General features: G+C 36.3%; 1 protein-coding gene across 1 annotated transcript in view; it reads left to right on the top strand.

Annotated features, from left to right (window-relative positions):
• The window catches only part of baiap3 (BAI1 associated protein 3), a 48,100-nt gene that overhangs the window by 20,421 nt on the left and 3,743 nt on the right, over positions 1-23,936 (top strand). The window contains exons 3-28 of the mRNA XM_083524355.1: positions 3,387-3,474; positions 6,286-6,363; positions 7,869-7,976; positions 9,220-9,279; positions 10,656-10,722; positions 12,024-12,237; positions 12,419-12,463; positions 12,580-12,657; positions 12,751-12,856; positions 13,288-13,395; positions 14,418-14,510; positions 14,628-14,731; positions 14,911-15,028; positions 15,239-15,363; positions 15,981-16,071; positions 16,168-16,224; positions 17,048-17,145; positions 17,442-17,493; positions 17,585-17,736; positions 18,019-18,142; positions 19,256-19,399; positions 19,517-19,612; positions 19,884-20,099; positions 20,986-21,054; positions 21,166-21,245; positions 21,442-21,550. Of these exons, the coding sequence (XP_083380481.1) occupies positions 3,387-3,474; positions 6,286-6,363; positions 7,869-7,976; positions 9,220-9,279; positions 10,656-10,722; positions 12,024-12,237; positions 12,419-12,463; positions 12,580-12,657; positions 12,751-12,856; positions 13,288-13,395; positions 14,418-14,510; positions 14,628-14,731; positions 14,911-15,028; positions 15,239-15,363; positions 15,981-16,071; positions 16,168-16,224; positions 17,048-17,145; positions 17,442-17,493; positions 17,585-17,736; positions 18,019-18,142; positions 19,256-19,399; positions 19,517-19,612; positions 19,884-20,099; positions 20,986-21,054; positions 21,166-21,245; positions 21,442-21,550 (2,680 nt within the window). The remainder of the gene's footprint in view (positions 1-3,386; positions 3,475-6,285; positions 6,364-7,868; positions 7,977-9,219; positions 9,280-10,655; positions 10,723-12,023; positions 12,238-12,418; positions 12,464-12,579; positions 12,658-12,750; positions 12,857-13,287; positions 13,396-14,417; positions 14,511-14,627; positions 14,732-14,910; positions 15,029-15,238; positions 15,364-15,980; positions 16,072-16,167; positions 16,225-17,047; positions 17,146-17,441; positions 17,494-17,584; positions 17,737-18,018; positions 18,143-19,255; positions 19,400-19,516; positions 19,613-19,883; positions 20,100-20,985; positions 21,055-21,165; positions 21,246-21,441; positions 21,551-23,936) is intronic.

Here is a 23,936-nt window from a genome sequence, read left to right as displayed (position 1 = left end):
AGTCCAATATCCTACTTTTTACCCAAATACATTTTGTGAAATCAGTCACTTTTTATTTTTGAGTGGATAAAAACTTTACTGGTCAAACACACAGCAAGCCACGAATTAGAGTCGAGCACGTGCTCTGTTTTCAAACTGTTTTGATTACCTATTTGTGGTATCTACTTATATCCAACATACAGTTTAGCATCAGTTCAACAGCAAGCAGAACATTTTGAGAGAAATAAATGATGGAAGTAACTCCTGACTCGAACTTTCCACAACACCCATGGCCTTGTTTACACATTTTTTTTAAGTAGTTAAAAAGAAGGTTTTGGAGCTTATGATTTTTTTTTTAATAGCTATCAATCAGTTTTTGAGTAATATTATCATTCTATTAATACATTGGTGTGCTAAGAGTAATAGATTTTTTTTTTACATAAACTGATTTGATTAAGAACGAGTCTTGTGACAAAAATGATAATAGGAACATTATAGCCATAATAAATCACAGTGCTTTGGATATTTGAGTTATAATTGAGTGATTGAGCAAATACTTTTGTACTTTAACTCAAATGAAATTTTAAATGGAGCTTTTATTTTTGCTGGAGTAATATTTTACCTAGTGTTTATCTACTACTCAAGTACATGGTTTGTCACTGTCATTACCTGACTTTACTAACACCATTGTAAATAAATGAGCAATAATCTCCACAAACACACTTCAAAATGTGGTAGTGGAACTCCTTTCTAGAATAGTGGACTTTATTATAATAGCAAATGGGTATCAAATGTGGAATTGGATGTCCAAAAATCAGGATACAAATATTATATCAGGTGTCCATAAACTTTTGTTAATATAACAAACAGTATATACATAGAAGAACAGTAAATTATGGAAGGCTACATTTTTGTTTAACTGTAATTAGTTACAGTTAAACATTAAGTGCTCACTCTGAGCGTAAATGAGTACATTATTAAGAGCATGTGCACTTGGAAGATTGACATATTCAGTAAAACAAACAGTAAATATGTGGTCTGCCTATAGTGCTTTCATTTGCAATTGGAATAAATCTCCCCAATCAAATTTCTCCCCATTCAGCAAGAATTTAATTCTAAACATTCCTTAATTCAATTATTCCAGTGCCTTAAAGTGTTTAATATTTAAAATAAGTTCATTAAAAAAAGGCAAATAAACATATGTAACTTAGAAATGTTTAATTGCCCATGTAGGCTGGAGGCTTAATGCAAGGAAATAAAAAATGGAACACACACACACACACACACACACACACACACACACACACACACACACACACACACACACACACACAGTCTCCTTTACATTTAAATGGCTTATTATGTTAATGTGGGGACTTGGGTGGCATCTACAGTAGACTTCTTTGAAAGGGAAAAAAAATTAATTATACATTATTCTGGTTTTGAAATGAACATAATAGGGGTCATCAAATAGAGAAGACTTTGAAAAAAATTTGTATAAGCAGCTTTGTATAAGCTGTTTTTGCATTTCTTGTTTTTCTTTCTCTTTTTTTTTTTTTTTTATTTTTTTTGCTAAATCTGTTCAGGTCTAAACTTTCTTTTAAAGATATGTCTTTTGCTTACTCCTATGTGTCTGTGCATGTCATTTCAAAACATCTATAATTAAAAAAGCAAGGTGCTGCTGCTCAATTCCTCACAGAGAGATCTGAAATTCACAGAGAAAACCTTGTTAGTTGTATTTTTCCCTTTCTTCTGTTGGTTAACCTTGTGCTTTTTTATATGTTTATAAAGCTAATAGCCTTGCAAGAGCCTTGTACATTTAACCCTATGGGATTCATGTGGCTCAGCAGAAGAACAAACAGCCATCATTAAGACATTTTTATTGTTTAATTTACTTTTTTTTTTTTTAATTCCTTTAGGAAACAAGAGCACTGGCTCAATGATATTGATCGTTTAAATTGTAAAGAGCGTTATGTATAAAGGATGTGTATAATACATCTAAGGCCAGGTATAAAAGTAAGGTTGCTGGTTTTCTGATCAATTTTTATTGTAGACTGTGGTGAATAAAGAGAGATTATAAAGTTTATTCATCATTTCAAATTGTAATATTGATTTTTTTTTGTTGTTGTTGTTGTTGCTTTACTTCAAGCAATAGCAGGAAAATATACTCATCAAGGATACGTACAAAAAAAAAAAAAAAGGTACTAAATCGCAAATCAAACCTTTTTAAATTGATTTTCTAGCAAAGTCCAAAAATAAAGGTATGTTGGATATGAAAAAGTTTTTTTTATATCTCCAAGTGCCATGTTTTAACTAAGTATTAAATAGAAATTGTTTCTTTCATCACCACCTTCCCTTATCCAGGAGACAGCCAGCTTGAACTGGGAAATAAGTCAAACACCTGCTGTGGTGACATTAATAAAACATCATAGGCCTCAGTGGACAGTCTATGTAAATAATGAGCAAGACAGATACAGTGAAAGAACGGAGAGAATTGTTCATTCCTGCACTTACTCTTGGAGTCAGAGAGTCAGAAGGGCACAGTAGATTGGATGCCTGTGGGGTGAATGTGTGTGTGTGTGTGTGTGCATGTGTGTGTTTGAGTGGAGGGAAGGGGATTAGATGACTGGTAGGGGGTGGGTGAGTGAGCTGGGAGAGCTGGTCTGTTGGGTGGGGGTATTCCCAAGGTTCTCCACCATGCCCACTGATCCTGCCATGAACGTGCTATCATCACCATGACGACGGAGGCTGGGAAATTAACAAGTGGCAGGGGTCCACGAGTTCATCCCGCTTCACGGGAGAAATGCATCAGCCCCCTCTCTTGTGAATCGGTTGTCTAATAAAATGAGTTGGAAAGCACTGGGTTCTTGCTGTCGTGAGGCAAGAAAAAAATCCCTTTTTAGAGAAGTAGTGACAGGAATTACAATATGTCCATCTTCTAGTCTCATGGGATCCGTTTCTACAGGATTAAACTCTGTCTGTTAATTGTTTCTGCTTTAGAACAGAGATGGGGAACCTTTTGGGCTCTCCAGTAAAGCAGAAGAAGAAGACTAGATATATAAAATGAACAGCCTCACTACTAAAGTTCTAGTGGTGGGAAGGCTTGTTTGTTTTATATCCCAACTCCATCTGATCTTTTTGGTCAATGCTAAAATACCACAGGGATTCCGGTTACCGAAAAACAAGGCCTTACTTAAATCCCCTGCTTCTGGCTTGCCTTATTGCTGTACATGACTGACAACTTGGCAATCCCAAATCAACTGCAGGGAACATTCTGCTAAAGGTTGCCTGCTTGTACCTTTAAGTGCCGCCCTGATCTCCTATTGCATTCCGAGCCGAAGATCTTCTTTACAAGTGTGAGATGCTTTTTTTTTTTTTTACTAAACAAGTCTATTTACATGTTGCAGGGTTGCCAAAGGGAATGGGGAGTTCTTTGAGCGAATGAATAAAATTGTCCAGAAGCAAGACAGTCTTTTGGCTTCCATTCAAGATGAGGTGAGTATAGAATCCACAGGACACTGCACACACCCCCGAGACCTGGCAAGACCCTATCGTTTCCACCCCTTCAAATCTTACTAAAGCGAGGCAAGGCAACTCAGTGAAGAGATGGCTCATAGAGCTGTAAATAGCAGTGTGAAGAAAGAATCATAAAATCTGGTTATAGAAGTGGGTTCAGCTATGATAGACTGCTCTTGGTGGCCTTTGCTCCACCTACACAACGATGCAAACGTCTCATTTAATCTGTTTGTTTGAGAGGTTCAGGATGCGGTACTCTTCTCTTACTATTCCAGCTCTTAAATGCTAAAAGGAAGATAATGTATGTACACACAATTACGCCAAAAAGTCTGTAATCAGAGACAAGTTTAAACATATATAGTGAAACTTGCAAATCCAGTATTAAACATATAGAAAAATATTGTGGAGTAATCAATAGCATAAAGATCATTGTCAGAGATGTCTTAAATTAAAATTAGATGTTTACAATTACACTCTTGTTTATAGTTCTCTTTATGAGCATTGTACTGTATAACACATTATACAGTAGGTTTGCTGGATGCCCGTATTTTGTGTTTTGTGTATATGTCCCACACTCTCTTGTATTGTCTGTTTGCACTGGGTTGTACACGATGCACCTAGTACAATTGACTTTAGTCCTTAGCTCTGTGTTCTGTTATGTAGCTCTGTGTTCTGTTATGTAGCTCTGTGTTCTGTTATGTAGCTCTATGTTCTGTTATGTAGCTCTGTGTTCTATTATGTAGCTTTGTGTTCTGTTATGTAGCTCTGTGTTCTGTTATGTAGCTCTGTGTTCTATTATGTAGCTCTGTGTTCTGTTATGTAGCTCTATGTTCTGTTATGTAGCTCTGTGTTCTATTATTTAGCTCTGTGTTCTGTTATGTAGCTCTGTATTCTGTTGTGTAGCTCTGTGTTCTGTTATGTAGCTCTGTATTCTATTGTGTAGCTCTGTGTTCTATTATGTAGCTCTGTGTTCTATTATGTAGCTCTGTGTTCTGTTATGAAGCTATGTATTCTATTGTGTAGCTCTGTGTTCTGTTATGTAGCTCTGTGTTCGGTTATGTAGCTCTGTGTTCTGTAATGTAGCTCTGTGTTCTGTTATGTAGCTCTGTGTTTTCTGTTATGTAACTATATGTTGTGTGATGCAGCTCTATGTTGTGTTTATGTAGCACCAGGGTTCTCATCGTCTCATTTCACTGTATACTATATATCAGCTATATCAGCTATATATGGTTGAAATGACAATTAAAGCTTCTTAATTTGACTTGACAAACACCCCAGAATTCTTCATCCAACATCAGTGTCTGATCGCACTAATTCTCTTGAAGCTGAATAAACACAAATCTCACACAGCCATGCCCCAAAATCTAGTAAAAAACATTTCCAAAAGAGTGGAGGTTATTATAACAGTAAACACATGGGAAATGAATCAAGCCTAAGATCTTAACAGGCATATGAGTATTTTTATCAGGTGTTCATAAACTTTTGGACAGGTAATGTATCTTATAGACATTGATTATAAAAGCCTATTCAAAATCAACTGTAAGAATATGACTGCTTGGTCAGAGTGCAAAATAACCAAGAGCACAGGTACAATTAATCACGACTAAAGCTCAAAATAGCACACGGAAACCATGAAAAAGTACATTGCGTACGCACATTCTGATTTCCTGACCTAATGGAGACATTAAATTGAGCTTCCAATTCACTATCTAAATAAGAAAAAGTATATTTTTGTGACTAGTTTGGTCACTTTTGCATTTTGTATCTGTACTCAATACAAAGTATTAGTAATAATAGGAAGAATTGTTTCTAATGCTATTTTCTTCCATACATTTCATATCTTAATATATTATTCCATTAAGAGAATGGAAGTGAATAATTTTATAATCATAACAAGTTTCCATTTCCACATATTAGACACCACTGAGGATTATTCAAAGCTTTTATCTAATTATATTTAATTCATTTATATTTGTATAGAGCTTTTAACAATAGACATTGTCTCAAAGCAGCTTTACACAGATAAAACGGTTATAAAAGAATGTATAAGTTTATTCCTTATAATTGTAAGTTTATTCCTAATGAGCAAGCCAGTGGTGACTATGGCAAGGAGATGGTCAGATACGGTATACTTTGGTAAATCTGGAATAATTGACTGCAGTTCATCAAATTATTAAAAAAATAGCACACACACCCTGGATTTTACCCTCGGGTGTGCATAGTTTATCAAATTATTTAACAAACCATCAATTATTCCTTACCTCATTTGCATTTTATGCCGTCTCCTCCTTTTATACATATTGTAATTAAGGTTAAATATTGAATCTGTTTCATGAGTGAACATTAAGATACAGACTAGAGTAAGCTTTTAGTCTAGACACAGTTGAAGATCTCTTGTCCCGAGAGCTTTATACAAGAATAATCATGCCAGATTATTATGGGCCTCATAGGCCTGCACTGCACATGGGTAATATAAACATGCAGCACAAAAAATTTGTTTAAAAAAGTCAAGCACCTGTAAATACTCATATTCAGAATGGTCTCAGTGTAAATATTTTACAATTTGAACTGTGATTTTGACACTTGCTGGATTTGTGTTGTAGCTGATGGTGCTACAATGTGAGTTTGGAAGGTTCAGTAATGGGAATAGGGAAACTTCCAAACTCACATTGTAGCACCATCATTTTATTTAAAAATAAAACAGTTAAATTTGCAGGGCTTCACACATGAGACCTTCAATACATCACAGCATCATTGTTTTTGTCTTTGTACTTTGTCACACTTTATAAGGAGGAGATTATCGCAGGTCCACCGCCACCTGAGTGTACAGACCAACTGCTGGTTCCTGAGAAAACCACTAGGAATGAAGTGAGTTATTTTTTCCAACATCTGAAAAAGACTGGAATAACTATAAAGACTATACATATATACTATGTTTTATTTTTTTGTGTACATATGATATAAATGTTTGCAGGGTTTGTTTAAACCTTTGTGTGATGGTTTACAAGCCACACATATGTAATGTATACAATTACAATGTACTGTACATTTACTATGCTTCATGCATAGTAACTACTATGCTCAAGTGATGTGGAACCAAAAGTAAAAAAAAAAAACAAAAACTTGAAATTCCCAGGAGTTTAATAGTTATAATTGTACATTTATTAACTGATTTCCCAAAAATTTGTCTAAGGTTTTGGGATACCTGACCTTCCAGTCATGTGTTTTTTTTTACCCCCCAAACTGTTGCCTAAAAGTTTAACTTTGTCTGTAGACCTCCGAGACAGGATTGTAGGCACAGATTTGGGGAAGGGTACAGAAAATGTTTTGCAGCATTAAAGATCCCAATGGGCACAGTGGCCTCCATCATCCATAAATAGAAAAAGTTTGGAACCACCAGAACTCTTCCTAGAACAGGCTCCCCACCCAACTGATTGATTGGGGGAGAAGAAGTGTGGATTCTCTGTGAATAGAGGAGAACCTTCCAGAAGAACAACCATCTTTCAGCAGTCCGCCAGTCAGGCCTGTATGGTAGAGTGACCAGACAGAAGCAACTTCTCAGTAAAAGACACATGATAGCCCACCTGGTGTTTTCAAAAAGGCACCTGAAGGACTCTCAGACCATGAGAAACAAAGAATAAGCTCTTTAGCCTGAATGCCAAGTGTCATGTCCGGAGGAAACCAGGCACCTCTCATCAGTTGGCCAATACCATCCCTACAGTGAAGCATGGTGGTGGCAGCATCATGCTAAGTGGGGTTGTTTTTCAGTGGGCGGATTTGGGAAAATAGTCAGGATGAAGAGATGAATGCAGCAATATACAAAAACCTGCTCCATAGTGCTTTGGACCTCAGACTCAGGCAAATGTTCAACTTTCAACAGGAAAACAGCACTAAGCACAAAGCCAAGATAACAAAGGAGTGGCTTAGGGACAACTCTGTGAATGTCCTTGAGTGGCCCAGGCAGAGCCCAGACTTGAACCTGACTGAACAACTTTAAAGAGATCCGAAAATGGCTGTGCACTATTGCTCCCCATCCAAACTGTTGGAGCTTGAGAGGTTCTGCAAAGCTTTTAGAATTATTCTCAAAAAGACTTGAGGTTGTAATTGGTGCCAAAGTTACTTCAACAAAGTATTGAGCAAAGGCTGTAAATACATATAATTTTTTTTTTTGTTTTTTTAATTTGTAATAAATTTGCAAAGATTTTAAACACACTGCTTTCACGTTGTCATTATGGGGTATTGTTTGTAGAATTTTGAGGGAAATAATGAATTTAATCCATTTTGGAAACAGGCATAGCAAAATGTGGGAAAAGTGAAGCACTGTGAATACTTAATGAAATAAAATGAAATGTGACTGTTTTTTTTTTTTTCAGCTTGATTTATTGTACGAGGAAGTGGTCTACACAGTGGTTAATCGGGTCGGGGTACCATCACCGGAATATGTAAACAATGAAGAGGACTTGTTTAACTACCTACAGAAGGTAGAGGCCTTATTTCCTCTCTCACAAGTAGACAGATCACTACATGCACACTGATGGAAATCATCCATTTATTTATATATTTATTTATTTACAAAAATCAGTGTTCATATACGGTCTTTGACAAGGAGTAGACAAAATACCTAGACATAATACTAAACGAATTCTCTTAAGCCTATTTTCTATATATTAGTATATAATTTGAATTGTTTTTAGCAAAAAAAAAATATTTTCAGTAGTGTATTAGTCAATGAATGAAATAAAGTACTTCAATGAAAATCTTTTAACTTTTGTAACCTTTAATCTTATTACTCTGATTAGTATCTTATTATATTGATTTACCTTTTCTTTTTCTTTTTTTCTTTTTTTTTACTTTATTTTGATCGCTGTGTTATTTTGAATTAATATCTTGCTATTCTTACTTACTATCTTGTTTTATAACTTAATATCTTGTTATAAATACTTGGTATCTTTTAATTTAGAATTTTTTATCTAGCATTTTTTGACTTAGTATCTCTATATTTTTACATATTCACTTGTTATTTGACTAGATATTAACTCAAAGGAATGGTTAGGTCAGTAGTTTGAAATACATCAGTACAAGGCTTTTGTAATATATAATATACAAAAACTCACCAAATTTTCAGTGAGTGCCTGAAAAGTTTTACTTTTGCAGATGTGATGTGAAATAAATAGTTATATTCTGTTAGATTTCTGCATAGTGGTTGGTATGGAAAAATATTCAGTAGCATGTTTCTAATGTTTTATACTCACACACATTCTTACAAATATGCACACAGAGTTACATACACACATACTTTATTGTACACTGGAATGATTCATTGGCTGTTTTGATTCATTTTGGGTATCATGATTCGTATCCGATGCTCTAAAACACGATTAAATAACAAAACCTTCTCCTGCTGTCATTGGTGTTCAGCATTACTATTATATTCACCCTAGAATTGTAACACCAAGTCTTTACTTGGCCCAACAACCTATATATCTGTTTTAATCTGTTTCTCCAATATGGGTAAGACTGATTATCTGACATTTCAGGGTCCTAACATAGAAGAAAAAGCCTGAATCGTGCACGTATACATTATTGTAGCAACTAAAATAAATATTTTTTATGGCCAAATGCAGATTCATTACATTTGTTCCAAAGCAGCATCTCAGATGCCTGCCTTAAAACAATCATTTATGTCTATTCCCTGGATAACAGTATGCTTCCTGTTTATCTCAGGTATTTGATATGAGCCAAGAGGAGCACGAAATCATTCTCCAGAGAGTGAGAGAGTCTAAGGTGAGGCATTTGGTGAATTTTTCTTCTCTAGGCATCTCTGCAGATTTTCAGCCATGTCATGTACTTCTTTTCCATCAGCAAAATGTAGGCTTCAAAGAGTGATTGTGCTTTTTTCCCCCATGTTTTTTTTTTGGCTTACTCTGTCATTTCTAAGTGTTTTGAAATCCCATATGTTACAAACATCTTTGTTTCTTGGCTTGCATCAGAATCACTGATTTTTTATTAACGCACATTTCTATATGTAAATGCTGCATGCAAATTAAATGTCTGAAATCTCTATTTGCATTTTGTATAGTAAAAACTACTTAAATTTTTTTTTATATATATTTTTTGTTTTGTTACCTTTTTATTGTACATTAAATGTTTTATTATAAGTTATATATTTAAAGTTTTTTTATTATACATTTTATTTTTATTGTACATTTTATTTGTATTTTTTATGCAACTTTATTTAATTTATGTTTGATTTTATTATTTTATTATTATATATTTTTTAATTCTATTTTATGATACGAATCAGCCGTACTGTGTAGATTTGAATATTGCACATTATGGAGAAATTGGGCTCAGTTGTAATTTATGTTATGATGGTATCTGAATATGTGCTTACAGAATTCATTCTTTGTTAGAATGTGGCATATGACAGTCAGGGGAAAGTCCATGGCTTGTTGTCCAGAGTGAGTAAAAGGAACAGTAAAAGTTTATCCCTGTCACAATTTTTTAAACATTCTCTTTGAATCTAACCAAGAAATAATTCTGCATCTCTACACCTGTCAGAGATCTTTTATTATTTTTTTATTTATGCCCACTTCTGGGAAAAAAAAAACTGTCTCTACTTGCTTGGCCAATAGACAGAGAAGAGAATTTGAGGCATGCAATAGAATTTTCCCTCTGCAGATGAATAACTGTTTTCGTGGGATGCTTGGATCCACCCAGGTCTTCACTTAAAACAGCCATGTCTCTATGGCTTCATTGTATAAAACCCACAGGATGCTAAAAGTGGACTGTGACACGTGGCTAAAGGTGTTAAAAAACAAATTAGAAACCGCCACGAGGGTGGACAATCATGTTGGGCTGCCATAAAGAAATACTAAGTGTGAACTTTTCGTGTGGCTGTGTTAATGAAAAGTGTTAATGTTCATTCTTCTCATTTGAAGTCAGCCTTTTTATTCGTCACAGTATGCCAGAAAATAGTACACTTAAATGCTCATGATGTATTGCTTTATGTAAAAGCACAGTGAAATTTACTGTGAGTGGTAAAACACTTGCTTTGTTTGGTTCGTTGGCCCCATTGGTTCTTTAACAGTAACTTGGAGAGCTTAAGATACTCGTCCAGATCTTTTGTGATCCACATGTCTGACCCTTTCTTTCTACAGAGACCAGGCTTTTCTTTACGAGTCTCTGTCATGAAAGGCAAGAATCTCATGGCGAAAGATGCCAACGGTGAGTGACTTTGATTTTGCACGTTTATAATTACTGTGGCATTTATAGAACATGCCACAAAATTCTCCAATAAACATAGGCACAGGAATAAATAACACATGAGTAGCTGTATTTCATTATTATACTTGAGTTTGATTCGTTTGACATTTTTGTACTTTGACAGAGTATTCATGAATCTGAACTCTTTTTGTGGTCTTACTTAGTTCCAAGAAACAAACAAAAAAACGATTTTTGCCTCTTCTTCTTTCATATAGCTGCATGCTGCATGCTAATGCATCATGTGACTAGCTCAGTTTAGAATACAATACTTTGAGTTTAGCATCCCGTTCATTTTATTTTCTTTTTTCTTTTTTTTTTAACTATCAATCTTAGTAACTTGTCATTACCAGCCATAACCTTCTCATGATACTGCATGTAGCTAAAGCTAATGCTTTGTTAATAAATACAGACAGATCCTTGGTATCACCTCAGTAAAATGTTTACTGTAGTGTTCTTCTCTGTTCCTGCTCTAAAATGCATAATCTCCATTCCATCATCTATCAAAGCATCCTGAGGTAAATTAATCTAATAGGTGACAAATAGTGACAAAAGCCTTGTCTTAAAAACATGCCTAATTGGGTTTACTTTTACAGCATTTCGGAAATTGTCTTATTTAAGAGCATTTGCAGGTTAATGGCCTTGCTCAAAAGCCAACCAATTGGAGCTTGGTGGTGTTGGATTTGAATTCACAACCTTCTTAACAGAAATCCACTTCCAAATCTTACACACTACCACTTTGAACTACATGCTAAACTGAGCCAATTTAATTATGAAAAGCATTTAGTTGTAGATCATCATATTAGCTGAATAAAAGAAGAGGCATTTGTGATTTGTTACAAGTACCTTAAAAGTCTAAATAAAAATGTAATGAGCTAAAATGTTTTTTGCTTTTTAATTTAACATGTAACTGAGTTTGAGTGCAAATAACAAATGTGCCATCTAACATATACTTAAGTTTACTGACAGTGTAAAATCGTAGCTAATGGTAAATAAGGATGACTTGCATTATATTTTCAGACAAAAAAGATGTTAAAAAATATATACATAAAGTACTTTTTACTTTCACTACCATTTCGATACCATTGCCAACATAGTATGATTGTGACACATTGCATATACATTTGTTTGAATATAACTTCTCAGTCATTTGTCCATCCCTGTGCAGGTGCCTTTACTAAGATACTAAGAACTTTTTATATGGTGTTTTGGAGGATGATGTTTTGTCTGTTGTTCCTGGAAAATTTATTTTGGGGACTCGGTAGGTTACAGTGACCCCTATTGCATGCTGGGTATTCTTGTGGGACAAAACCCACGTGAGACCGAGGAGAAAAAAGAGAGAAAGTTCAGCTTCCGTAAGAGGAAGGAGAAGTTAGAGAAGCGTTCCAGCATCAAGGAAGTGCTGGCAGCAAGAGACATCCAAGTGACTGAAGTCAAACCTGAAACGCTGAACCCTGTGTGGAACGAACATTTTGTTTTGTGAGTAAAACGATGTGATTCTTTTTCCAGCATTTTCTTCTCTAGTCTGCTTAACAAAGCATGCGATGCACAATGCTGAACATGCTGCTGAGGATGCTTGTATAATTATTGCCTGTACATGATGATTGCATGTTTACAAGAATAGGTTTTTGAGCCCGTTGAATGTTTTCTCTTCGCACAGTGACATCGATGATGTACAAAATGATCTTCTGCATCTGGATATATGGTAAGATAGTTGTTAAAACTGTTTCACCTGCACTTCTCAAACCAATGCAAATGAAAGTGCAAACTCACTGAAGATTGTTAGCTCAGAATGTTAAATAAGCTTTTTGTTTTAACTAGGGATCATGACGACGACGTGTCCGTGGCTGAAGCGTGTCGTAAGCTAAATGAGATCAGTGGGTTCAGAGGAATGGGCAGGTACAGCATGCTGACCTTAAATGCTCAATTGAAAACACAATGTTTACCTACAATTTACTTATGTTTGCATGGATTATGGCATTTTTTGATTAGATACTTCAAGCAAATTGCCAAATCTGTGAGAGCCAATGGAGCATCAGCTTCAGTAAGCGAAGAGAACGCTGACGACTTTCTCGGCTGTCTGAACATCCCATTAAGCGTAAGAAACGAATGCAACAGACTAATATATTGCAGGGAGTATAACGGTGCAGATGCCATCTGTCATTTTCAAAGACCATGAATGTAGCACTGATTAAAACATAAGGAACATAATATAAGATTAAGGTTCTTCTTTCCTTATGGATATTGTGTTCATTAGATTATATTTAATATTATTTAAGTTTATTTTATAAGATTATTTGATTTATTTGTTTGTTTATTTATTATTCATTCATTCACTCATTTTATATTTTATGCATCCATTCATGTATTTACCATTATTTCGTTTATTTATTTTCCTTCTACTATCATTGTTTCAGCATAGATTTTATTGTGTCAGAAAGGAAATAAACTGATTAAAACCCATTACAAAAATAATACAATAAAATGCAGTAAATACATACAAAATTATTGTTTCATATCTTTCAACAGGAGATCCCAGTTATTGGCTATGATAAGTGGTTCAAGTTAGAGCCACGGTCCAGTGCGTCTAAAGTGCAGGGAGAATGTCACCTCATTTTAAGACTCTTCACTAACCAGGTAGAGATCTCTGTTTATTCCATTTCTGAAAAACCCAGCATGAATGGCACATTGAGGTTTGGTAATAAATCATTTAATGAGAAAGAATTGAGTTTATTCTAAAGGAAGAAAGTTAGAACTCTGTATTGGGTCCCTGGGGCTGAAATAAAGAAAATAAAATTATTAAACAAAAAACAAATTGTTATTAATGAACCTTAAGGATGACAAAACTTTGTTATAAAATATTTAAATTTCATTTAGATGACTAGTTCTAGTAGTGGACCATGTCTCATAAATAGTTATATTTATAATAGATAATTATCCAGTTACCAGTGTGTACATCTCTTAAAATTATACAATTTGAAGATTGTATTTATTCATGTCATAAAATGTTTAAAAAAAATTATGCTTCAAATTATGCGACAAAAAAGTTCTGTATTTCTGTACAATGGCATATTACAAATTAAATTTTTTTTATTGAAATATTGAAAATTAATATATACAATATATTCTTGACACATCAGAAGTGGGTCAGTAGTCACAGTTGTGTCACTATATGCAATGTGTATTATTCTTTTATATTATTTATCTGCATGGTTATAGATTTAACAATCGAATGTGAAAGTGAATGTATGCAAGTTGGTTAATCTAAGACAAGTAATATTTACTAATGCTCTGAGCAGCCATTTAGATTTTTGATGTCAAGTCCCTTACGAGTGGAAAAGTCTACAGTGACCGTTCAAATAGAACTCTAAAGTTAAGACAGCAATGCCATTGGTTTTTCCTAAGTCTTGAATTAGATCTTTACCACCTTTATTCAAAATTAGAATATTTATTATTTATTTATTATTTAGTGACTAGGCATTGTTGGTTGTTTTTGCTAGTGTGCAGAGTTTTACAAACCCGAGGCGGATTAAATGTATTTGAATCCAATTTATTTATTTATTTTTGAAATAACACATCATCATTAAAGCACAACAGCATGCAATCAGACTTCAGTTATCAATACATTTACATTTATGCTTTATTTATTTGTCCAACAGAGGAACACTGCTCTGAGCAAGGTGGTCTCGAATGTGATCATTCATCAGAAGATGTTAAGCCAAATTCTGGAGTATGAGCACAAGCAAGTTCAGGTTTGGATTCTGTATTTATAGTGTTCAACTTTCACAAATAAACCCACTGCTTAGAAAAAAAAAAAAAAAACATAAAAATAAGAGTAACTGCATGCTATTTTGTTGAAACCTTTTCAGAAAGAACCCTATAACTGGAATGGACAGGTGTGTCCAGCAGCATGGACCGTGCTTTCTCATCACGCTGTTCAGGCCGATCTTACTCCACTGCAACAGGCAGTCATGTGTGTATTAAATCTTGATGCTATTAATCTCTTCCATTCCACCTCTCCATAATCCACATAGTGATGTTAATTCACAGCAAATTGGTCTGTGTTTTGGAAGTAATACATTTTCAATGGATTCGTAGACATGCAAACTGATATTCAGCTCAACATTCACAATTTTTGTTTTTGTATTTTAGTCGCTGGCACTGCTACAGTAGCCATCACCTCTCTCAGAGGATGTGTTACGCACTACTGCTCAGGCTGCTGAGGGCCGTAGAGGCCGAATGGGAGGCTGGAGATGTGAATAAGGAGCTGGTAGGTCTTCACAACACCTCATTGATCCGGAACGGTAGGGAATAGTCATTCAAGGAGGTAAAAAAGACTCTTGCTCTTGCTTGCGAAGGCCCTCGTGCTTATATACCGAGAGTGTATTGAACTTTTAGTGCTTTTGAGACTGCTTACTATGATCTAAATGCAATATTTCTAACATTAGCATTAATAGGGGATATTGTGTGATGTGTACAGGAGAGCCTCCTTACTGAGAGCTTTAAACTCTACTGTGATTACGGCCTGTCTCTTATAAAGAGCATGAGGCATGTATTCCCGTGCACCAACCCTGCTGCCATCACTCGATGTGAGATAATGCTGAGGTAAATTTACTCACACACGAACACACACGAACACACACACACACACACACACACACACACACACACACACACACACACACACACACACACACACACACACCACAAACACACAGTGTGCGAGAGAGTTTTGAAAGGTCTGGCCTGGGGAGTCTATTCAAATACAAATTGAAATATTTTTTTTTCCAGCTGTCAATATGGTAGCTAGCTGTCTGTGTGGAGTTTGTGTTGCTGTGCCCTTTTACATTTTCTGGCTCTATATTTCTCTAGGGGGGTCTGTATCGGCTAGAGGGGTTTGGAAGAATTGACATCCTGTGGAGCTTTTTTTTCCCCAGGGTTGCTCTTAAATGTAGTATAGTGCACTAGTCTCTGTTAACAAGTCAATTTTACGAGAAAACACAAACTTATAAACATGCAGGTGCCAGGATTTTACAGTCTGATTAAGTACGCTGATAGAAACGGCAGCTGGTTCAGTCTGGTCTGTAAAAGAGTGCACATGCGAGTATTGCATTCTTGGTTTAACTGAGGAATGTGTGCTAGGAATACATTTGATTTTCTGCAATAAAATAATTAGATTTCTCTGCATTTCTTTGCTTTCTATGGCTTTGTGTGGAATTTAGGACTGTTGGACAGATCCAGCTGATGCAAGCATTTAAGGCAGTTTGTCCTAACCGCAATGAGCTACACCTGGAAATAGCAACTGTCATAAAGGTATAATTAAACCTCAATAACCACATTGAGTCATTCTTGTTAAGTATTTGGGCAGTTTGAGAAATATCGTATTTGCATTTGTCCCTGTCACTACAGAAAGGCACAGTGGAATGGTATGAGGCCACCATTTCACACTTTAAACCGGATGAAGGGGTAAGCTCCAAATTATTAATGTATACATTTTAAAGGTATTGTGGCATATATTATAGTTAAGTACCTTTAGTACAAGTACGTTATTATTTACTGCAAAACGTACTTGTACTAAATGTTACAGCCAGCCACTCTTAGTGCCGGTCCCAAGCCCGGATAAATGGAGAGGGTTGCGTTAGGAAGGGCATCCAGCGTAAAAACATGTGCCAAATCAAACATGCGGATGATCCGCTGTGGCGACCCCTAATGGGAGAAGCCGAAAGAAAGAAAGAGTTTACAATAGTGCTGGCAATTCATTTGTAGGCAAGCTATACACTATAAGGACAAAAGTATTGGGACACCTGACTGTTCCAGTCGCATGTGGTTCTTTCCCAGAGAAACTGTATAAGATATTTTTGGACATTCTATTATTTAATCTTCCTTTTACTCAAACTAGGAAAGCAAACTAGGAAAGTTATGGTTCCATATATATATATATATATATATATATATATATATATATATATATATATATATATAAGCTTTAATAATAGCTTCATACATTATTTTAGTTCATGAAGTATTAGAATGCAGCATATCCTGCCTAAAAATGAAGTCAGCACAGTAATCTCACCTCTTCAATTATATTTTACTGTTGCCCATACCATTATTTGTTGGTGAAACCCCAAAATTCTTCAGGAAATACAAATCTTTAGTGTTTTCATGCTAAAAATTACAACGAAAGATCCCAATTACATATTATAGCATCATGTCCAGGCCATGAGAGTGGTGATGGCAGGGATAAAGAAATCCTTGTTCACAGTGTGATTATGCTGTTTTGATACAGACTGTGGAAGAGCAGCTGAAGAGACTGGTCCTGGTGGTGGATGCAGTGTGTGTTGATGTACAACGAGGGCAGAACGTCTACAACAAGCTCTTTCATAAGTAACCCCTCACCGTTCGAATGCTCTGGAGACCCGGCCGTACACTGCTTTGTTTTCATGAGCTTGTTCCTTAATTACAACCTTAATTTAACAGTCTTATTTGAGTATTAATCCACTTCTAAAGGTCTTGCCTCACTGGATGCATGCCCTGTATGTTTGATTAGGGTTGGAATTAAACTGTTCAGCGGATAGATCTTGAGAAACAGTAGAGTACTGCTTAAGAGCTAAGGTTAAATACTTCAGCATCCTCTCGAGCAACTTGTTAGAGGGAAACTGAGTTTATTGTTTTTTCTCCAGCTCCGTAAAGGTGGACTTCTTCAGCATTTCCTACCGGCAGTTAGAGAAGCTGGTGTGTGCACATACAGAAATAAAAACAGTTCTTTTTCAATGCATGGACACGATTTGATGTGCTTATTAGAGAGACTGTGGTCTATATTCAGGTGGCGGATGACGTAAGCGTTGCAATGGAGCGCGTTTGCGGGACTTTGGAACAGGAGAATTATCGGCTCTCGCAGACCATGGGGGAAACCTTATTCGAGCTCTTCATATCGCTGAAGACCCTCAAACGATTCAGGGAGTTCCTGCCTCTAAAGTAAGTCACTACAATCTTTCAGATCCATCTCTAAGGATCAGATGCTTGCTCCCTCGTAAACTAGTCTACTCGAAAGAACATGAGTCATCGTGAGCATATGTGGCTGATAGATGGAAAGTTCTTGTAGCTTATCTTCTGAATTGATGCTGAATGTTCGGTCACGATTCTTAAGTTCTATTTATAAATGGTGATTCAGACACTGGCATCTCATCTGTGTGTGTGTGTGTGTGTGTGTGTGTGTGTGTGTGTGTGTGTGTGTGTGTGTGTGTGTGTGCTTTATAGAGATACTAAGATGCTGGCACTAACAGGCTTTCACAACTGGTTTAAATCCTCCATTCATAAATGGCTGCAGATTGTGCATGAGAAATCTATCGACAGGATCCGCAAGGCTGTGGAGCTGGACCAGGCAAGTTGGAGAAAATACAGAATTTCTTTGGACTGATTGCACAAGCTTTGAGATGTGTAAATATAGTCCATAAGCTGTAATCACTCTGATTTCCAGTTCGTCTGCTGTGAAAATTGAAGTTTCCTTCTTATTAGACCATATATAGCACAATGAACCCTGAGTGTTGTACTTTAAGTGTTTACCTACAATCTTTTTTCAGTGTATGTGTAGTTTCACTTTGAGAGTTTGAGGGAGTGCATCTCAATAACATCGCATCTCGATGCATAGCCAACGATACAATACATTAACGATACATATGAAGCAGCTAGCAATGCGATACAATGCGACGCGATACGAATCACAACTATTATGATGCAGTGCGATTTGAATTCGATTCAATACAATACGATTTAATGCGATATGATTCAATGAACAAATTATATATATGATATGATGTCATGCAACTCAAAACTCGATACAGATCTAATTTTGTTTCTTTGGTTCAGACAGACAGCAAATCATAAATGTACTTAAGTGCCTTCTGACTTCTTGCGTATGGTCCTTTTACAAACAGGCCTTTGTAAAGCAAAATAAAGATAAAAGATTAAATGAACCAGATTATTTTTTCTTGTTCTGTTTCTACCTCTGCCATGTTAATCTGTATTATGTGTGATACTCAGGACACGCCTCGTTCTCCTTAGTGTTTGTCAGGAGAAATCAATCTATATTTATATAATTTTGGACACAAATTATTGGTCACTTTCTAAATAATAAAAGTATAGCACTTTTACCTAAAATAATATAAATAAATTTACAGATGCGTAAATATTTTAAAAACTATGCATCATTTGATATAAAAGATCAAATGCAAACTTGATATAAAAAAATTTTAAGTATTGGGACATCTGAATTTTCCAGCCATATGTGGTTTCCACAAATTTGTGGCCATATAACTGTAAATGTAGATGTACTGTATAATATATTTATTACAAGGTTTGGAGTGGAAATCTTGGGTGGCCATTTGGATTCATTTTTTAATTCATTCCTCACCCTGCAGTGTGTGTGTGTGTGTGTGTGTGTGTGTGTGTGTGTGTGTGTGTGTGTGTGTGTGTGTGTATTCTTTGAATGGTACAGTTCGAGCCAGTCCAGCAGCATGCCAAACACAGTGTGTCGGCAGTGGACGTGACCACATGCTTCAGCCAGGTGCAAGAGTTCTGGACACAGCTGGCTTGGCCTGACTCAGCAGGGGCGTTCATCTTCATCACTCGCTTGACTGACGTAAGTTCACATCTTTGAAAATTTTCCATGAACACACAGTTAAAAAAAAAAAATAAAAAAATTTAATTGAATCGTATTAGAAGTACAGAAATGATCTCCGGATGTTGTTCAATGCAGAATTTGTGCAGCGAGGCGGTATGTTATTCAGAGCTTCTGAAGCGCAAAATTGAGAGGAACCAGCTGGGTCAGGATCAACGGACCTTCATCATGCAGGTATTGCTCCTGAGTATTGGAGAGGGAAATGGGCTTTCATTTCACAGGAAGTAAATGTCAGTACAGATTCTATCTCCTTGGCAACATTGCTTTCTCTGTGGAATTCTAGTGCTGTGATGCTTGCTCATATGTTGTATTTTTTATTTTGGTCCCATTGCTATTTTCTCAGTTCTTTTGATCTCTGCATATGGTCCTTTTAAAGTTTGACTTTTCTTACTTGCACTCTTTTCCACTTTTCTTCTTCTTGCTTTCCCGACCCGCTTTTTTGCAGCTCTCGGTGGCACTAAACAACACAGAACATGTGCGCGCATATCTCTCCAGCTTGCCACGGGAGCTGGATTGGCGAGCTGTTGAGCAGGCTATGGAGGAGTCCTGTGGTGCTGAAGGCAAGGAGCAAGTGAACAAGGCTCTAAATGGCCAGCTGTACAATGCTGACCTGGACCTGCAGAGAGAGGCTAAAAGGCTGATCACACACCTCACTGATAAGGTAGGTCTGTACCATCAGACTGCAGTACCTGAGCTGAATATTTAATTATTCCTCTTAGTTGTTGATTGAGATGACAAGGAAATTTTAGGACAAACTTTTTTTTTAAGAATTATAGGTTTTAGGGCTGTCTATGAGAAAACCATTTATTCATAATAATGCAATGATGCACATCTTTTAATAGTGAACATGACATTACTTTGTTTGTACTTTTAACTCTACATCTATTGTCGTTTCTTTTACTTTAATAACAACTTTGACAAGTAAAACACGTTCAGAAATTATGCTTAATTCTCTGCTGTGACATTTCGCAAGGCAAAGAAATAAATACAATTTCTGCGGTGGTTGTGAGAAACGGTAATGCCAAGGACCTAAAGTCCTGGATGTTCCTAAAATACTACAGCAAGGTGGTTTTGCTGCAAACAGACACCCACAGCCACAAAGAGCAAATGTTTCTTGTTAATTCTTACACTAGTAGGCACTACACTGATGACTCAACCATTTCCATTCAGATTTTTTGTATTAGGAAGAAACCAGAATATGTTCTGTAAGTAAGTATGTAGTTTATGTCCTCATGTTGCACAAGCCAGGCCCTAAACATGATGCCATGGCAACAGGCAGCAGTTCAAGACAGGAACACCCACCCTAATGTGACTAGAGTGACATGAGGGGGAAAAAAGAAATCACTGCCGGTGTGAATGCATGATGACTATCTGAAGTGTTCCTGTGAGAAACAGATTTGCTGTAATTGCATGCAGTAAATACTATAATGAGCTGAAGCGGGGGAAAGTTTCAGCCTACAAAGCCCATCCCTGCTGACACTTCTGGTGTAGAGATTTGTTATTTGCCAGGTTTTGGTAAAATTCTTCATTTCTGTTTACTATGGTAGATGCTTCCTGAGCTTAGGAGATACATTCAGCACATCAGCCTCTCTCCAGACACCATAAATAATGACGATGTGAGTAGTATGTATATATATTTTCCCCCTGTGATTAATTTGTATGTGATAGTGTATGCTAATGTATACAGAAACAAAAACATTAGTGTCCTCTTTTACTGTAAACTCCAGGCTGTGTCTCCGCTGATGAAATATCTAGATTCCACCTTAGTCATTCTCAGTGATTCATTGGTGAAGGAGAACCTGTCAAGGTAATTGCCTCTTAAATTCCATATAATTGCAGCTCCTGATGGATAAAGCTTGTGATAAAGATGTAAATAACAACAAGACTAAGGAGTTGTGTTTAATCTATTAGTGAATGTTTTAAGAAAATGAAATGTATTATTTAAGTATTGTTTGAATGGTTGTGTACTGAGACAGATAAAGGTTTTCTGATACCTAATACAGGGTTCTCTGGAGTCTCTGGGAGCTGCTGCTGAGGATGATCCTGGATTCTGTGGCAGAAAACAGAGGTGTCCAAGTTGAGTTCTACACACGGTTCCAATACACTATAGAGGTTAGTGATCATTTAAAACAGAGTTGAAACAGATCTTTCAGTCCAAGGAGCCTACACAGGGCAGAAATTAATGGTGACGAGAAGGTACCCAGTGTTCAGGTATCAGTGTGCAAGACCAGCTGCCTAAACCAAATTGGCACATCGCTATTACTACTGCTGGTTTGTTTCTGTTTCACCTCTAAATATGCCCTTGTGCTTGTGTGCACCATGCTGAGACCTTCAAAAAGCTGTTCTGACGGAGATTCAGTATTAGCTATAAATATACCTTATACCCTGTCACTTCTCAACCCAACAAATCCATTGCTGGACCACATGTTGGGTTTGAGCTGTCCTGTGCAGCTAGTGATTTCAGTCAGAGTTACAGTTTTTCTGTCCAATCAAGCTGTGCTATATAGGTTTTTCCTCTCTGTTTCTACTGCTTTCTCAGTGAATGTGTCCAGTTCATTTTCTGCCACAGCACTTGACCATGGATTGCTAGTTGGAGTGCTGTAGATGCTAGTTTAGAATTTTAGCTAATGCTCTACTGTAGCTGAGACAGGTACAGTGTTGTCATCATTGTTTAGCAGCTTACTCTGGTTTTGGTTCAATCTCTGGTTCAAAATCACTTATTTTATGGCTAAAGCCACAAAGTATAGCTCAAATGTGGAGCCCACCTTATAGCTTGGGGTTCAAGCCCTCCTAGGCACCAAGACAGGATGTTTGTGACCACTTTTCCCATACAGAGCTTTAATAGGCAACTGAGTTGCTTAACTCCAGACTCTATAGACCTGCCATTCCAGCCACCATTATATCACACTGGCCAGTGTAGACTCTGTGATTAAACCAGTAACATTAAGCAGGTTGCTTTGCTTGATACCAATTTTAATATGGTTATGCACAATTAAATAAACAACATAGTGCCTGGAGTGATCTTTCCACAGTAACTTAAGACAGGTATAAAGATCTAGTTTAACATCTGCTTTATTTGGTTAGCCAAGTACAATCCGAATTCCAGATATGTTGGGATGCTTTTTTACATTTGAATAAATTAAAAACTAAAAGACTTTAAAATCACATGAGCCAATATTTTATTCACAATAAAACATTTTATGTGCCAAATCTAAAAGATCTGGACTGCAGGCAGCTCAATTCAGCACCTGGTGGTTTTGCATTGTCCTGCTAAAAATACACAAGGTTTTCCCTGAAAAAGACATCGTCATGAGGGGAGCATATGTTTCTCTAAAACCTTTATATACCATTCAAAATTCATAGTGCCTTCCAGAGATGCTGGCTTTTGAACCAAAAGCTGATAACAAGCTGGAAGGTTTACCTCTTTTTTAGCCAGGAGGACACGGCGAACAACAAGAATGGCAAATTTGGACTCGCTGACTATAGAACACTTTTCCATTTTAAAACAGTCCATTTTAAATGAGCTTTGACCCACAGGACATGACGGTGCTTCTGGACCATGTTCACATATGGCTTCCTTTTTGCATGATAGGGCTTTATTTAGCATCTGCAGATGGCACAGCGGATTGTGTTTACTGATAGTTGTTTCTGAAAGTATTACTGTTTCCATTTAATAATGTCAATGACACAATCATTCAGATGAGTGAGCAGTGTCGTCTGAGGGCCCGAAGAACACGGGCATCCAAAAAGGTCTTCAGCCTCGTCCCTTACGCACTGAGATTTCTCCAGTTTCTCTGAATCTTTTGATGAAGTTATGTAGTGTAGATGATGAGATTTGCAAAGCATTTTTGAGGTTGAGGATCGTGGTTTTTAAAGTATTCCACTTTTACGCACTCGTTCACAGATTGGAGAACCTTTGCCCATCTTTACTTCTGAGGGACTCTGCCTCTCTAAGACATCCCTTTTTATAGCTTATCAAGTTACAAACCTGATGTCAATTAACTTAATTAGTTGCTAAATGTTCTTCCAGCTAAATATTATCAAGATTTCTGGCTTTTGCAGCCCTTTGTTGCCAACTTTTTTGAGACCCAAGTGTTACAGCATCTTTAGAAGAATTGTAGCAGATTCTCCAATGTGCATTGGAAAAAATTTACAATTCCTCAATAAAAATATCCATAGAGTATCAAAAACTACTGAAGGATTTCTAAAAAGCAAATAGGTTAGTGTTCTGTATAGTAAAAATTTATATGTAGATTTACTTTCTCGTGAATGAATTTTAAGGGCCTGCTATCTTTACAGCATTTCTTTCCTTGTGTCTAAGGATTTATGCACCATACTAAATAAAACTGTAATAAAATAGCCAACATTATTTCATTTTAAATTAGTATTTATCAGTGAAAACAACTCAAGCTGTCAAAGATGGTGTTCTATCATTTCCCTAATATTGTAAACAACTGAAAAGCTGGAGAAAGTGCAGAGAGATCCCAAAAAAGATTCC

Source organism: Silurus aristotelis (assembly GCF_946808225.1).
Source record: "Silurus aristotelis genome assembly, chromosome: 21".
Lineage (NCBI taxonomy): Eukaryota > Metazoa > Chordata > Actinopteri > Siluriformes > Siluridae > Silurus > Silurus aristotelis.
Note: the sequence above shows the minus strand (reverse complement) of the source record. Positions and strands in the feature narration are given on the sequence as shown.